The 14,538-nt window shown below is 40.0% G+C and overlaps 1 protein-coding gene across 1 annotated transcript in view; it reads left to right on the top strand.

The window, feature by feature from the left end:
* The first annotated feature begins 2,616 nt into the window (after positions 1–2,616).
* Positions 2,617–14,538, top strand: part of yjefn3 (YjeF N-terminal domain containing 3) — a 52,040-nt gene continuing 40,118 nt past the window's right edge. The window contains exon 1 of the mRNA XM_022191803.2: positions 2,617–3,033. Within this exon, the coding sequence (XP_022047495.1) occupies positions 2,966–3,033 (68 nt within the window). The 5' untranslated portion in view covers positions 2,617–2,965. The remainder of the gene's footprint in view (positions 3,034–14,538) is intronic.

Raw genomic sequence — 14,538 nt, forward strand, 5'->3', positions numbered from 1 at the left:
GTAACATTTCTCTACGTGACTCGGTGTGCATTTAGAATGCTAAATTGCTCTGAACAAAATAAAATGGTACAATAACTTTGAAAATAATGTTTGTAAAGCTTGTAATCTTCAATGGTGAGGCTCTCGTAGTGATTATTGTGAGGCTTTTGTGTTGGATTCATCATACATGGGTTGCTTTTATGCTTTTTTTGTGTCTGCCCGCTGCAAGTCAGTTTCTGGGAGTTGCGTCAACACCGCTGAGTGAAGCTTAGAAATGAGCATTTAAGAAAGAAAGGATGGAGCAACTACAGTTTATAGTCCTGGCATGAATTCACTGCTGCTCTGATGGTTATCTTTCTGTCAAATAGGGAGCTATCAAGACAGAATTTTAAAAAAGTTTTTCACTAGGCTTTGGAGTAAAGAAGTGCAACCTTAATTCAAACACTAAATCAATGCGGAAAGGTTCAAAAGACGCACTCCAGTGCATATTTTACGTTTTTAATTTGTCCATGTTGTGTGTGTGTTTTTTTTAAAAAATATGCTAGAAGATATTTGAGCAAAATAAGCGGTCAACATTATGGCCGAGCATTTCCACTTCAAAAATGAAATATACGGATGACTTTCTCAACACTGATTCGGGCTTCTGTGGTTTAATGTGTGACCATAAAACTAAAGAATCATTAAATCCTGTAATTTCCCAGGTGGGGTCTTCCTTGGTTTTATTCTTCTTGAAGGCTAGTTTCTGACTGGTTTTAAACATGCACCGTTGAAATACTTTAATAATATAAGTTATCAGTGTTTAGCATGCACTGTTCAAAAAAATACATTTTCTTTCTAATTTTTTACAATTGATGTTGTGTGTAGTTTTTAAATAGACACAACATCAATAAAATATAAAAAATAGACTGAATTGTAATGCCTAATTTAAAATAAAATAACTGTTAAAAACAAACAATTATATTCCCTTTTATCTTATTTCTAATATATATATATATATTAATAATGTCTTTTCTAGCCTTGCTCTTATATATAATTGTCTTTTTTGGGCTTCCTTATATTCAATGATGGATATTTATATGTTTAAAAACAATAGCTATAGTAATAATAAATACTGTTTAATTAGAAAGGTACATTGTTTCCCTGGAAATCACCAATTTTAAATATACTGATCTAATTATGCAGTATATATTATATATTATTGCTAAAGTTACTGTTTTTATACACATATCCTTCATCCCATCTAAAATTTAAAAAGAAACAAAAAAGATAATTATATATAAAACCAGGGCTAGAAAATACATTATTTTAAATGATTAATTATCATTACAATTATGTATGTGTATATATATATATATATATATATATACATTTTTATATCTAATTTTTTTTTTTACTTTGCAGAAAGATTTCACAGTGTTGCTGCAGTGAGTGAAGACAGACAAGTATACAATGATAGTAAAAAGTTCAATCCAAGCCATTTGAAGGTCAGTAGGGATTATTTTAATTTTTAAAAATAATCTGAATATGTATATAACGTTGATACCCAGAGATAAGTTCATGGCGATTTGATCAATGACCAGAGAGGAAATTGCAATAGTTCTGCATTGAATCTGTATTTGCATTTCCATATACAAAAAAATGCCAATAAACCACATTCAGCACAAGCAAATTGAAGTTTGTCCTCCGTGTACACTCACAGCACTGTTCAGTATCGATGTGAGGCTGCTTTATTGTTCAAATGCTTACCACGTAAATTTAATACAACAAACCAAATTCCCATCATGCTATGTTCTCTTATGTCTTTTTCTCTCTCCCCTTGTTGCTGTAACCTACAATCTCTGCTATGTTTTCTTTTTTTTTATCACCCCTAGATGGCAGAGTACACTAACATTCCCTCCACTTTTGATTGCCTTCAATTGTCCTCAGAGGAATTTAATCCTTCTAACAGGTGCATTTGTGTGTAAGCTGGCAGAAAAACAAAAGCAAAAGGACTTGCTTGTGTGTTTTTTTTTTGTTTTTGTTCTTTTTCGCCTTAATCCGTAAACCAGACAGACTTTGAGCTGGACGGAGCGGTCACAATGTGGGGAGGAAAAAGAAAAGAGAAAGTGGGCTATTGTTTTATCACCACGACCTACTTCTGAGCTTCACTCCCTGGCAGCTGCAGGTTCTCCATGTGATGGTGCTATACATATCCCTCCTGTGTGTGTGTGCAACTGTCTGTATGTTTATTACTACATGCTCACGTTTTAATGAGCCTTTTTTTGTCTCTCTCTCTCTCATCAGCTGCCCTAAATCCATATGATGAGCTTGCATGCATCAAATTCCTACTGGGGAGGCCATTGTTTATCATTTCATTTGTGCTCTAAATGCAAATTGCTGTTACTCAAGGTGCTATTTATCTCAGTTTAGGTAATGTCTTCATTTATCCTCCAGCATCATATGAAAGCACTGAAGTGTTTCCTCACTCTGCTCTAGATTCAACATCAAGGGATCCTTTTGCCAGCAAGCAGTGTGCACGAATATGCGTCTGTGTTGGTGTGAATTGTGTGTGTGATGCTGCTGCTGCACCCTACAAGACTGAACAGCTCTGATCGTGGCTGCCAGAGCCAATCAGCCGGCGAGCACCGTGCCTCCTGATTCTTAATTGGCTGGATTTCCCGGCGAGCGCAGCTGATACACAGAGCCAGCTGGTTTTATCAGAGAATGAGCCGGGGCCACAGTGGGGAAAGAGGCAGAGAGGAGAGGCAGAGATACAGAGGCAAGATTCAGAGTGCAGTAATTACCTACCAGCGTCTGAGCCAATCAAGAGCTGCAGGGACAGAGGCAGAGGCAGGAAAGCCCATTTAGATTCCCAGTCTATTCCCAGGCAAAAAGAGCTTAGACAGTGTGTTTATTGAATCAGAGAGAAAAGGAAGGGTTTTCTTTGGAGCGACACATCTCATCCTTTTTTTCCTCACATTTGCCGAGTCGTGCTGGGTGAAAACAGATGGACAAGATGAACCACAGCTCAGCTGAGGCAGAGGCTGAAACCATAGAACCCCTGCGTTACCTCAGGTAGGTTCTATTCTAATGCGTTCTGGAGCTCTTTTTGCTTCTTCTCCTCTGTTCTGAACTGTTCTTTTTTTTCCTGTCCACGCTGTTGCTGCCAGTTCTCATGACAGCTATGAAATCTGTGCAGTGTGAGAAAGAGAGCAATACTGAGAGAAGCACAAAAACTTCACATTCATGTTACAGTCTGCTCAGCTTTTAAAGGTAATGGGATTAGACGGAATAATGAGGGATGAATTATTTAAGTGAAAGCAAACGTTAAGATACATTGATCTTCCTGCAGAAACTTCCGTACCGCTTTGCCAGTCTTGAATTTTCCTCTTTACTCTCTTCCACTCCATTGAAGCCTCAAATTGGATTCCAAATGTGGGCTGTTATTGAATCGGGAGGTCCGTGTTTCATCTAATTTGGCATTAGCAGGTTACATATTACCATCCTAACCGAGCGTCTTATTATTCAGTGTCTTCCTGGATGAGATGTGTAATTATTTTGTTATGCAATCCTTGCTGCTGCTGTAGCGCCACTTTTACTTTCTGAGTGCCGGGAAGAAGGAGAACAGGTGAAACTGACAAGTGCTTATGGCCTGAATGGGCTGTCAGAGATGCACTTTATGTTGTAATACAGGTAAGCAGCTATATCGAGGACTATATTTGGATTTTAAATGATAATCTAGAATCCTTTTTGCCTTTAGTTACTGCCATCAAACTTGTGACACACACAGAAAAATGCAGCTTGTATGAGAACACGGAAATAATGTTCCTAGAGTCACCAGCGGATTAAGGAAGCGTGCTCAGAAAGCAGCAATCCACTGGGAGAAAACAGCTCATTTAGCTTCTTGTTTTGGTGATTAAGGTTTTGAACAGCTGCATGTGGGCAGGTGGTTAATTTGAGGCAGAAGCGGCTCTGAGTTTGTTATTACAGAATTAGAATTTTGGATGCACAGCCACGTAAATGCATTAAAGTACATGCTAGAATGGGAGTTTTACACATCAATGTCTATCACTGGGGAAAAAAAACACAAAACAACACATGATCTCTGAGTTTGTGGCATCAGTTTTTCTACATCAAAAGAAAAAAAAAGAGAAAATGTCAATTGTGAGTCCAACAGTCTTATATTGCTGCACTGGAGGCTCTTTTAACCACACTAGCATTCCCATTAAAGCTTTAATTACTGTGCGCCACCTGACCAAATGATTGCAACAGCAACTGGAGGAAACAAAACACACACGGCCACCTGTCACAGATAATGGTGCATATCAAGCCCTGTGAAACACACTCAATGGTGTTAAATTATATCCAGTGGGGTGGCAGAATTAGTGTGAATGCTTGGATGCCCTCTGGTCTTTGCTGTTTTTGTCCCTGGCTAATCTACCTTAAACTGGGTGTGTTTGTCACCCAGGAGGAAGCATCACTGTGCTCTTTCTTCCTTCAGTGCACCTCAAATAGGATGATGTGCTTAGTTTAGTCGAGACAGATGGCTTCCTACTTTTTTTCCCTTTCTGTTTATCTTGTAAAAAATATGCATTACTCTGAGAGACTGTGACTGATTTTACGATATGCTTCTAGAAACATCTCCATATATTGTACTATACCTCAGCTCTGACGCCAACATTCGCACTCCTGGTGATTGATTTCACTGCTCGAGGCCCTCGACATCCGTCTCCTTCACTCGCTCCATATTATTGCCACGTAATCTGTGCATGTACCTACAGCTCATATCTATTCTGGGAGCTTATTTTACTCTCCTCAGTAACATATGTAATTGCGCTCTCTGCTCTGGCTGCATTTGCGTTCTTGTGCCAGTGTGCTGACATCCAGACGCTGGAAGATTAACAGTCACCCAGGAGGCTTCGTCCCAGTCGTCAACCTCTCAGATCTCTGCATTCTGCTTGGAGTTGGCTGGCGGGTCAATTAACGCAGTCAGTTAAAGTGCATATACACTGTTGCACTGGCTACAGCTGTTTTCGTTGTCAAGGTTTCATGTATGTGGATATGTGGATGTGTACATGTGTGCAGGCATGTGGACATATTGTATGTGCCCTTCATGGTTATTTGCTTTTTAAATTACCCACTGGTTCAGGACTCATGCTCAAATAACATCTAAATATTCCTGCCAGTGAAGTTAATCGCTAACAGGCAGCTGTTTCAGCAACACGCTTAAGCAAAAATTAGGATTTTGCAAACAATGATCGCCGTCTGTCACCGCAGGGCTCCACATTTCTCCAGAGTCAACCTTGTGATAAAGCCGTTCAATGATCTGATATAATTATATAGAAATTGTAAGCAATGTTTGTGCCAGAGGCAAGCAGGAACCCATTAAGTTAATGCACTAAACTCTCAATATGTCACAATCCTGCTGTTTTAGTGTGATAATGGTTTGAACGACAGAAAGACCAGAATTGACTCCAAGTGTTTAACACACAGAAAACCAAACTGCACACTCACACATGATGCAACAGAGGATGTGTATGACAAATTCTGGAGTAAGCAGGTGTGGAAGTAGCCCCAGCATTAAAGTGCACATATTTCTCTGGCACCTCACTCGATGTTTTGCCTGCGGTGGTGGATAACCTGTAAATGTTTTCGTTGGTTTTTGAGCCTCGGATTTGGCACAGTTGCTGCTTCTGAGAGATCAGATGAGTCAAATCGCAGAGGGCAAGTTTTGGAGCATGTGTGTTGTGTGATTTATTCAGGTATACAACATCTTCCTTTCAAAGAGAGAAAAAGGCGCAAAGGCCTGACTGTTTTCCAAGCAAACTGTACTCAGTGGCATTTTTTAAAGAGTGACTCAAGAAGTAGTAACGTCTTTTCTTCTTTATAGAGCTTTCGGAGTTTTTCTCCTCTCTCTGCTCTGACAGTGATTGCTATTTGGGCTCCTTGCGCCTCTTTTCCCCCTTTGCTCGCCACACCAAAAGCCTGCAAACCAGTCACACAGAGAAATGTCAGACTTTCCTGAGATGTTCCTGTCTGTCTTTCCACTTGCTGCTCTGCCTAGCCGTCTATCTGATGCGCTGCCAGTGCGTCAAGCTGTCTGAATTTACCTGCTCTGCCTTCATGTCCCTCCTACTTTGGCAGCGATGAATATTAGGCTTATTGTTATTCCTCTGGCTTGCCTCCCTCCCTTCAGCTCCCTGCCACCAATCCCCATGGTGCCAGCTCCATTTGCTTGTGTGACAGCTCAGGCATTTATTTATAGGCCAAATGCAATGATTGGGGCAGAGAGGTGGAGATGCAGAGAGGCAGAATGGAGGGCAGAGATGATGATTTGCCACCAGTGCGCTGTTTGCCCATCATTTTCCTTCTCCATTAAAGTCAGATTAGCTGCAAGAGTTCTCAAATCACTGTTTGAAATGTAGGGGGTGGAGGAGAATGAGGCTAAGAGGAGGTTAAGGAGGATGAGGACTTATATCTGATTTCAAATGAGTTATAGAATCTACAATAAGTCTGTTTTTTTTTTCATCTTCGCTGTTTAAGCGGCCTCGTATAGCCTTAGAGTGTGACAGACAGCTCTTTGCTCATTCACACAAAGTGATTCCATTACCTTGAGTATATAACTTAAGGTAAGACTTAGATAATTGTGTCTTTATGCTTCACATGAAACACAATAACAGCAAAGCTAAGAGCACTCTGAGGCAAAATGCTATCATGCCAGCATACTGCTCCCATTGACAGCATGCTGATGTTTAGCAGATATAATGATTACCCTGCTGAACAGCTAATTTTAGTTTATTAGCTTGCTAGCATTTTCCCATTTCCAACAAAAATAAACCTTAGCTGGAGCTGATATGTATATTTGATGCGAACATATTTCAGTCTTCGTGGCTAAAACAAGATACAAAAAATGCATTTACATTCTACACTTGCTGTAATTATCAGATGTGCCCTTGTGAACATAGACTGTAGTGCCTTAAACTTGCATTCTGTCTAACCAACAGCAGGGGGCAACTCCTCTGGCTGCAAATTGAAGTTTGGTTATGAGAAAACAACCCTACTTCTTACTTGATTTATGACCTCAGTAAACATTTCCCCAATGAGCTAATGGTTTCAATTGCTAGTTTTGAGATTTTGTGAAAACAATATGATGTTTATTTTGTTAATTATGGCCCCACTTAGAGTAAAATAGGCTATAAAGCATGCTATGTGAAAAGGTGTGACTCCAAACATGGATGCATCGTGAGCCAAAGTCATTGTTGTCAAAGCTGTTAAAACACTCAAATTGTGCTACACTGAACTAGCTCTATATTTGAATCCCTATCTGTCCTGTATTGCAACATCCGAGTTTCAATGTTATTACTGAAATTAAACTGCAAAGCAATAAGACACCATGAAAATTGCTCAGTAAAGGCTTTGCCGGTCCCAATCTTATTGACAAACACGCATGATACAGAGACCCCACCCCATAACTCACAAGACCCAATAGATTCAGTAGCAACTCCCTGGTACCAGACACCAAAAGGACATAGATCTTTAGGTCCATCCTATAGTGAAATGTACTATAATACTTGTACTCCTCATGACAGAGCAGATCTTGAGTAAAATTGTCTTCAAATTTAGACATTTCCTCAGCAAAATACAAAAACTACTTCAACTCACATGTCAAATCTGTCATATTTATTTTTATCAAACAACATTTTAAAGGCTATATTGGCCAATTCCAATGACAATGCCGGTACCATTGTTCCTACCTAAACTTTATTACAGAGACTAAAAGGACACAAGTTGTTTAATGCAGCAGTTGACTTAAGGGGAGGATGTGTAGCCACTTACAGGCTAATGGGAAATAAGAATGTGATAGCAAATACAGTTGTGTGGTAATTATAATTTTTCACATTGGTGAATTCATTCAATCCAAAGCTTCTCTGAGGTCTGTTTCACTCGAGGTTTGATATCTCCTGTGTTCATTTGCCCGAACCCCTCCCCAAAGCATAAAACACTGCAGATCCACATTTAAATTAGTCTCCAGGCAGCAGCCTTTGTTGATGAAGAGCACAACAGAAGCCATTCGAGGAAAGCCAGAGCCAAGATTCTGTCCTCCTCATTATGTCCATATTGCGAATTGTTTTTTTGTGGACATGAAGTGAAAGAGAGCAATATTCTCCCAAGGGTGTCTCAATTTGTCCTGCAAAACACACTCGATGAAATGATAAAAATCTAAAGCACCGTCTCGCTTTAGCACTGCCTGGTTTGAGGAGAGATGAGAGCGGAGTGAAAAGGTCGGGGCTGAGTTTGGTTTGATTATTCGCACTTGGAGTTTTCTGTGACAAGCCAAATGCAATAAAATGTCCTGCAAACAGAAGCAGTTGGAGGGTGACGGAGGGACAGAGGCTGCAGTAAAGAAAGACAAAGCCTAGCTAGAATTCCTTCTTGTGCTTTTAATTGGAAAGAGTGTTAAAATGTGCTCTGAATGCCCAGTGTGTGCTTTAGTGTTGCCTTGTGAGTGTTAATGTGATGGGGGATGACAGGGCCACAGCAGGACACTTTGATGTTCAAGCTGTATCCCTTTCTAACCATCTTCCCTCCCCTAATAATTTGTAGCGTTACACCAACACAGATAATTGTGATATAAAGAGTCCTGGTGTGCGTGTGTCTGTGGTTGCGGTTATGGGCACTGGAGCAAAATTTAATGGTTAGTTCCTGTCACACTTCACTAAATAAGAGACAGCTCGGTACATCTTGTCCTTGAAAAACAGACCTTCTTTTCCCACCGCTTACGTGCACACGCACATGCAAAACATGGAGGTGGTTACAGAAGGCGGATGCTCGGTGGAATCACTCCTTTGAGGTGTCTTCTAACGGAAACAGGTTTCATGTTTTATTCCTCTCCTTACTACCATGCTTAAGCACACAGAGAAAAACCAAAGGATTGCGCACTTGAGCCGCGTAAACAGACATTAAACAAAGAAATGTGTGCATAAAGGATGCCTGGGAGAGCCCGTGTGTTAATGCCGTAATGAGTGTAAGATTGATTTGACGGGATCTAGTGTCTCTTTGGCAGCAGGAGAATGCACTCAAGCGTAGTGTCTGTTGAGAACCTTTCATCTAGATGCCTCCGGGCCCTTCAGATACTCACACCTGCATATAGAGCGCCGAAAGAGACGGAAACTGACGGACCAGGAGGAAGGGAAACACATTTATCTATAGAATACATAAAGTGGTATAGGGTTATAATCTGAATGCTGCAGTGGTTTTTTAGTGATGTTTTGCATGTTGGACTCTGAACTGTACAGGTAACAAATATGCTGCTGCTTTGTCAGGACCCTCTTGTATGCACTGGGCTCCTTTTCGCAACACTTTTCAATGCAAAGGCCATTCAGACCTTAAAAAATGTTCAGTTTAAGACATTTATACCAGAAATACATCGCTCAATCTTCTTCTTTTCAGGTAACCAGAACCTTGCCTTGTAAAATGAAAGCCAAAGTCAAACTTTATTGCTAGTATCTCGACATACAGAGAAACTGAGATGCCGTTTCCCACAGTACACAAAAAGAAAAGTCTAACATTTAGGCACACATTAAAGATAGGAAAGAATACAAATGCCAAAATATAAATACAGCGCAGATAAGTACAGGACATGAGGTTAATGCTGTAGAAGACTGTATTTTGACTCAAGCTATGGTCTTTTCCTGTTTTCAACCACGTAGTTTTACTATTTTTGTGTATAAATTGGCATTATATGACTTAATTTATTTGAATTTAATTGAACTTAGTCAAGCAGCGAGTGAAAATGAAAATAAGTGTGTAAATATGGGACTTCAATTATCGAATTAAATGAAGTTAAGTGTATAATAGTGATTCAACACAGGACATGAACCTCACTCTAACCGATGTCAAAGTTCTTAGTGCCTCTCAGTAATTGTCCACATTTAATGCCCTGGGAAAGATGAGAATTAGTTCTTATATGCGATACTCAAATCAAAATGAGAATGTTACAAGTGCCACAAGCAGACGTTAGCTTTTTAAAGTCACCGTCCTCACAGTGGAATAGAGGGACTTGGTTCTGCTGACAAGTTGATACGAAAATTTATGACCACAATGTGCGACTGGCTCATCACACTCCATGTGGCAGATGATTTAATTTCTACTTTCAGGGCCGCTTTGCCTTTTTTAAAGAACAAAACTTCCACTGATGACAGGGACTTCGATTTGACTCAGTGAAACAGAGGGCCAGGCTATTATTAGAACCGCACCATTATTTCATTTGGCAGGTCCACACTGTGCCTCAATTACCTGCTGCTAATTAAACTATTATGCTGCTTGAATGTGATCTTTTCATATGACATTTTAGTAATTCTGCTGATATTGCAAGTGACACATATTTTCAGCCTTCCTCTCCCTGCATTCTAGTTTTTCTCCCCATGCTTTTATTTTGATTTCCAGTCGTTTTGGTTCCATGTTTCGATGGTATCAATCTGCCTGATCATATCGATCGCTTGTGCTTCCTGCCTTTGATGTTGTTTGTTCCGAGGATCAGCAATGCAATTAGCGAAGGAAATGTTATGATGAATTGTGGAAATCATGGCCAAGTGACAAATAAATATCCAGGTTTAAGGAAAAAAGATTTTCCTTGAGGAAACCTTCTGAGAAAATATGACTTTCTCATCACATTTCTTGTCTTTGATAGCTTGAGGTAGACAGAAAGGTATCTGATAAACCAAGTGGAAGCATGTGTAAACCTTCCTTTTTTTCTGAATGTGTGAAAAATGTGTGTTTGTTTATGTGCCAGGATGACATTTATTCAATTTTTAATGTGTGCAGACAAGATACACTGTCATCGTGTGGGAGCATTTGCTGAATGTTTTGTTTACCGAGCTACATTTAGAAAGCTGACAGGCATGGAAAAGGGAAGAAACAGAGGTTGCAGGGAAGTGTATCTTTGTGTGTTTGTGTGTACATTATGGTGGTGGTGGGTAGAAGGTTTAAAAAAAAAAACAGGATGGGTGACACTTTTTAATACACAAACATGTGCGCGGCTCCTTCAGAAGCACATGCCTGATAACCTTTATTGCTGGAGTTCGTAGAAAATAATGATTTTTTTTTTCTTTAAACCCTGCTGGAAGGTACTGTAGTTGTGACTCCTTATAGGTAAAGATTCATTTATATTATTTTAAAGATCAATCACACTCCCACCTACTTCATGAGTCCTTTTCACTGCTGTATGAAGTCCTGTGCCTCTATGGAAACAGAACAACAATGACTAAAATTAGAGAGAACTCAGAAATGTTTCCTGTTGGGAATGACACAGCTATAATGCTAGCCTAGCCATGCTAGACCAATGTTTCTGACGGCACAAGGGTCTAGGGAAGCTCGACAGGGAGGGAGGCGGGCTAAAAGGTTGTCTATCAAATCCCTCTGCAGCAATTGGGTAGGTATACAACCAATCAACGCAAATAGGCTGACGGAGTTCCGAGAGCACCAGCGGATTGTGACGAAGTCCCATTAGCTTCCCAACCAGCGGAGCCGCGGAGCCGCGGAGCCAACTGGTATATTAAGGATTTGCCATATCCCATCGGCATAAGTCCAAATACGTCTTTCTTCTCAATGAGACATTTAAGTGCTGTCCTTTGTTTATCTTTCAAGTTGAATTTTAGCTTCAAATCTTTAAGGGCTGTGGCCAAAGCCGAGTCGAAAGATAACTGTTTATTGTGCGCCAGTTGTTTCTGTCAGAATCGTCACGCCTCTGTCGTCACTTAGTTACGCCCGCCTTCTGACTCTACACTTCATGGTGATTGGTCCGGCCAGTTTTAGGAGAATCCAGCCTCGAGCCTTATGGAGGGTAACTAGACCCACCCTGGCAGAGAATTAAATTCGTTGCCGTGGGTTGTCTAGCGCGGCTAGGCTACTATAATGCCACAAATTATTTTTTTAAAAAAAGATAAATCACTCAACCTGGAACCAGCATGTACAACAAGTCTCCCAAATGTCCAAAGGTGTTATTAATATTGGAGAAAAGGCAATTACACATGATTGACATTTTACAATTTGTGTGTTATACATCAGCTCTATAAAGATGTTTCATCAATGCTTAGGATTACGCGTCCCTTGCCAACTATATTTATGTCTCTTCAAGCAAAGTGAAGCATCACTCTAAGTAGTTACCCAGTAGTTTATCATTATCTTAACAAGTGCCTCCTTTCAAGTATTTAATCATCAACTTCAGACCACATATACAGCACATTAGTATCCACATTCAAGTCATTTTCTGTAAAATTATTCCTTGAAAAAGCTACTAGTCTCCCTATAGGTGTGGTATTTGTGATTAGAATGTGTGCAAAGGTTCACTCTGCCCTCCTAGCTCAGTTTAATTGCACTGATTTGGAAGAATGGGCTGAATAAAATCAGTTAAATGAATAAAATTACGAGGTTCACTTACAGAATAATCAACTCACAGCACTGTCCTGGCGAAATGAAGGACAGTGGAACAGTTTTGGATTTTGCACCAACATTCCTCTCAGTATAAAAGGATAAAACAGAAAATTTGTTGTTAGCAGCGTGGAGATGATTTTGGCATATCATGACTCGACCAGCATTGAAGTATGGATAAATATGGCGTCAGGGTCCCATATAGCTTCATGGCCACATGTAAAATCCGTCTGGAAATGTAGTGACTAAGACGGGTCTCAGAGCAAATTTAGAGTTGAAGCTGAAAGTCGATAAAAGGGCAAAGTAAGAATGTTGGCCCTGACAGGAAGTAGTTGGATCAAGAAGGTGAACATGTTTCTTCCTTCACTTTGCTCATAAAGATGAATAAAACCAAGGCTGGGTGCTCTCAGTGTCATCAACTTTGTCCTTCAGGTAGGCGTTTTCTTCTTCAGGTGTTGTCAGGTCGTTGATGTTATCTTTTCTGACTTTGATGATAAAGATCCCTGAATGCTGCTAAGAGCTTGGATGGACAAGGGAAGCCTCGGCCTGATCCACAGCAAGGAGGTAACAGTTTGCACGGAGAAAATCTACTCTACAGCAGGAGAATAATCTGACTCACAGATCAGTTAGTGAGAGCTTTTTACGATAGGCCCAAATCAAAGGAACGGCTTAAGACCTCTGACCTGGATCTGAGATAATCAGAAGCCACCCGTGAACGAAGTGGGAGGATGAACAGTTTTCGGATAATTGTGAACTAATCATTACACCTAATGATTCACTAAAATAGTATCTTTCAGCTGGTTCTTTAATCAATATCTCCAACAAAGTCTAGGATTAGGGGATATTAGGAAAATACTAGCAACACACTAACAATCAGCTCATCTCTGATCCACTCCCTGATTCGTTTTTTTTACCCACACTTTTGTGCATCGCATTGTAGCGTCTTTAAAATTGTGTATTCTGCTGCTGTCGCCTCGTTCTTCTGCTTCACTCAGGGTCAGATTTCAACAAGAACACTTGAGCTGCCTCCTCTGTTTCTTCCAACTCTCCAGCCATTCGTGCTCAATCAGCTTTATGCGCGATAGAAAAACAGATTTTAGCAAAGCTTTTAGAATTGCCTCATTTATTTTGTAGAGGATCATCTTTGCTGTCATGTCTCTGTGATTAGAATCCTACTTTCAGCTTGTTTTGCGATTGATTTCAGATGTGGGATGATATAAGGAGTCGATTACTATATTTGCCTTCTGGCTTTCTTCCCAAATCCTGGTTGACCTTTGAGCCCGAGTATTTACGTTTGAAAAGCTTCAGCAGACACATGTAACACATTAAACCGCTGAAGACATGATCCCATCTACAGACGAGTGGCAGTATTTATTCAGAGGTTTGTTGTCAGATTTGTTGTCAGTCAGTGGAACATGAGAGAATTTCTTTCCTTGAATCATCACAATAGGAGCAAAATTAGTATTTATAGTGAGAGACAACATTAGTCTCCATCACTCTTTCATTTTGATGCATGTTATTTAGAGATTATTGTCTGTTACAGATCTTTATCTCAGAACAGCTGTCTAATAAAAATAAATGTGAGATAATGAAGAGAAAACAATGCAGCTACGGTTAGAAATCAATTCTAATATCACATCCACTCTCCAACAATGGCTCTAAGCTTTTTTTTTGGAAACATCTTACTTATTAATGGTGACCTCTGATTCTTGACAGAGCAACAAACATGTTTGCCTGATTTTGGCAATGTGTTTGTGTCTAAACTAGAATCTGTGTCTTATATCAAAAGAAAAAGAAAACAGACAGAACAACCCTTTCATTTTCTCCTGGCAGGAAGTGTAGGCAGGGAGTGAGATGTTAAAGCAGGAACACCTCTGAGATGACAACAAAGGAAGCATGAAGAAGATTAGCGAGTGAAGTGAGAGTTGGACAAAAGAGATGAGAGAAATCAACCTTCTATCATCTTTGCTTGGATCAAAGTAAATGAAGTGGCTTTGGAATCCAGAACCTGCTGGATGTGCAAATGTTTGAAGGTCCTTAAGAAACTTTGGTCCCATAAGCAGGACTCATTCCACCACATTGTTGGATCCTTGCTGAGATAAGTATCCTTTTTACTTACCAAATCTCCAGGCTTCTTCTGTTATCTTCTGT

Source organism: Acanthochromis polyacanthus, chromosome 4 (genome assembly GCF_021347895.1).
Source record: "Acanthochromis polyacanthus isolate Apoly-LR-REF ecotype Palm Island chromosome 4, KAUST_Apoly_ChrSc, whole genome shotgun sequence".
NCBI lineage: Eukaryota > Metazoa > Chordata > Actinopteri > Pomacentridae > Acanthochromis > Acanthochromis polyacanthus.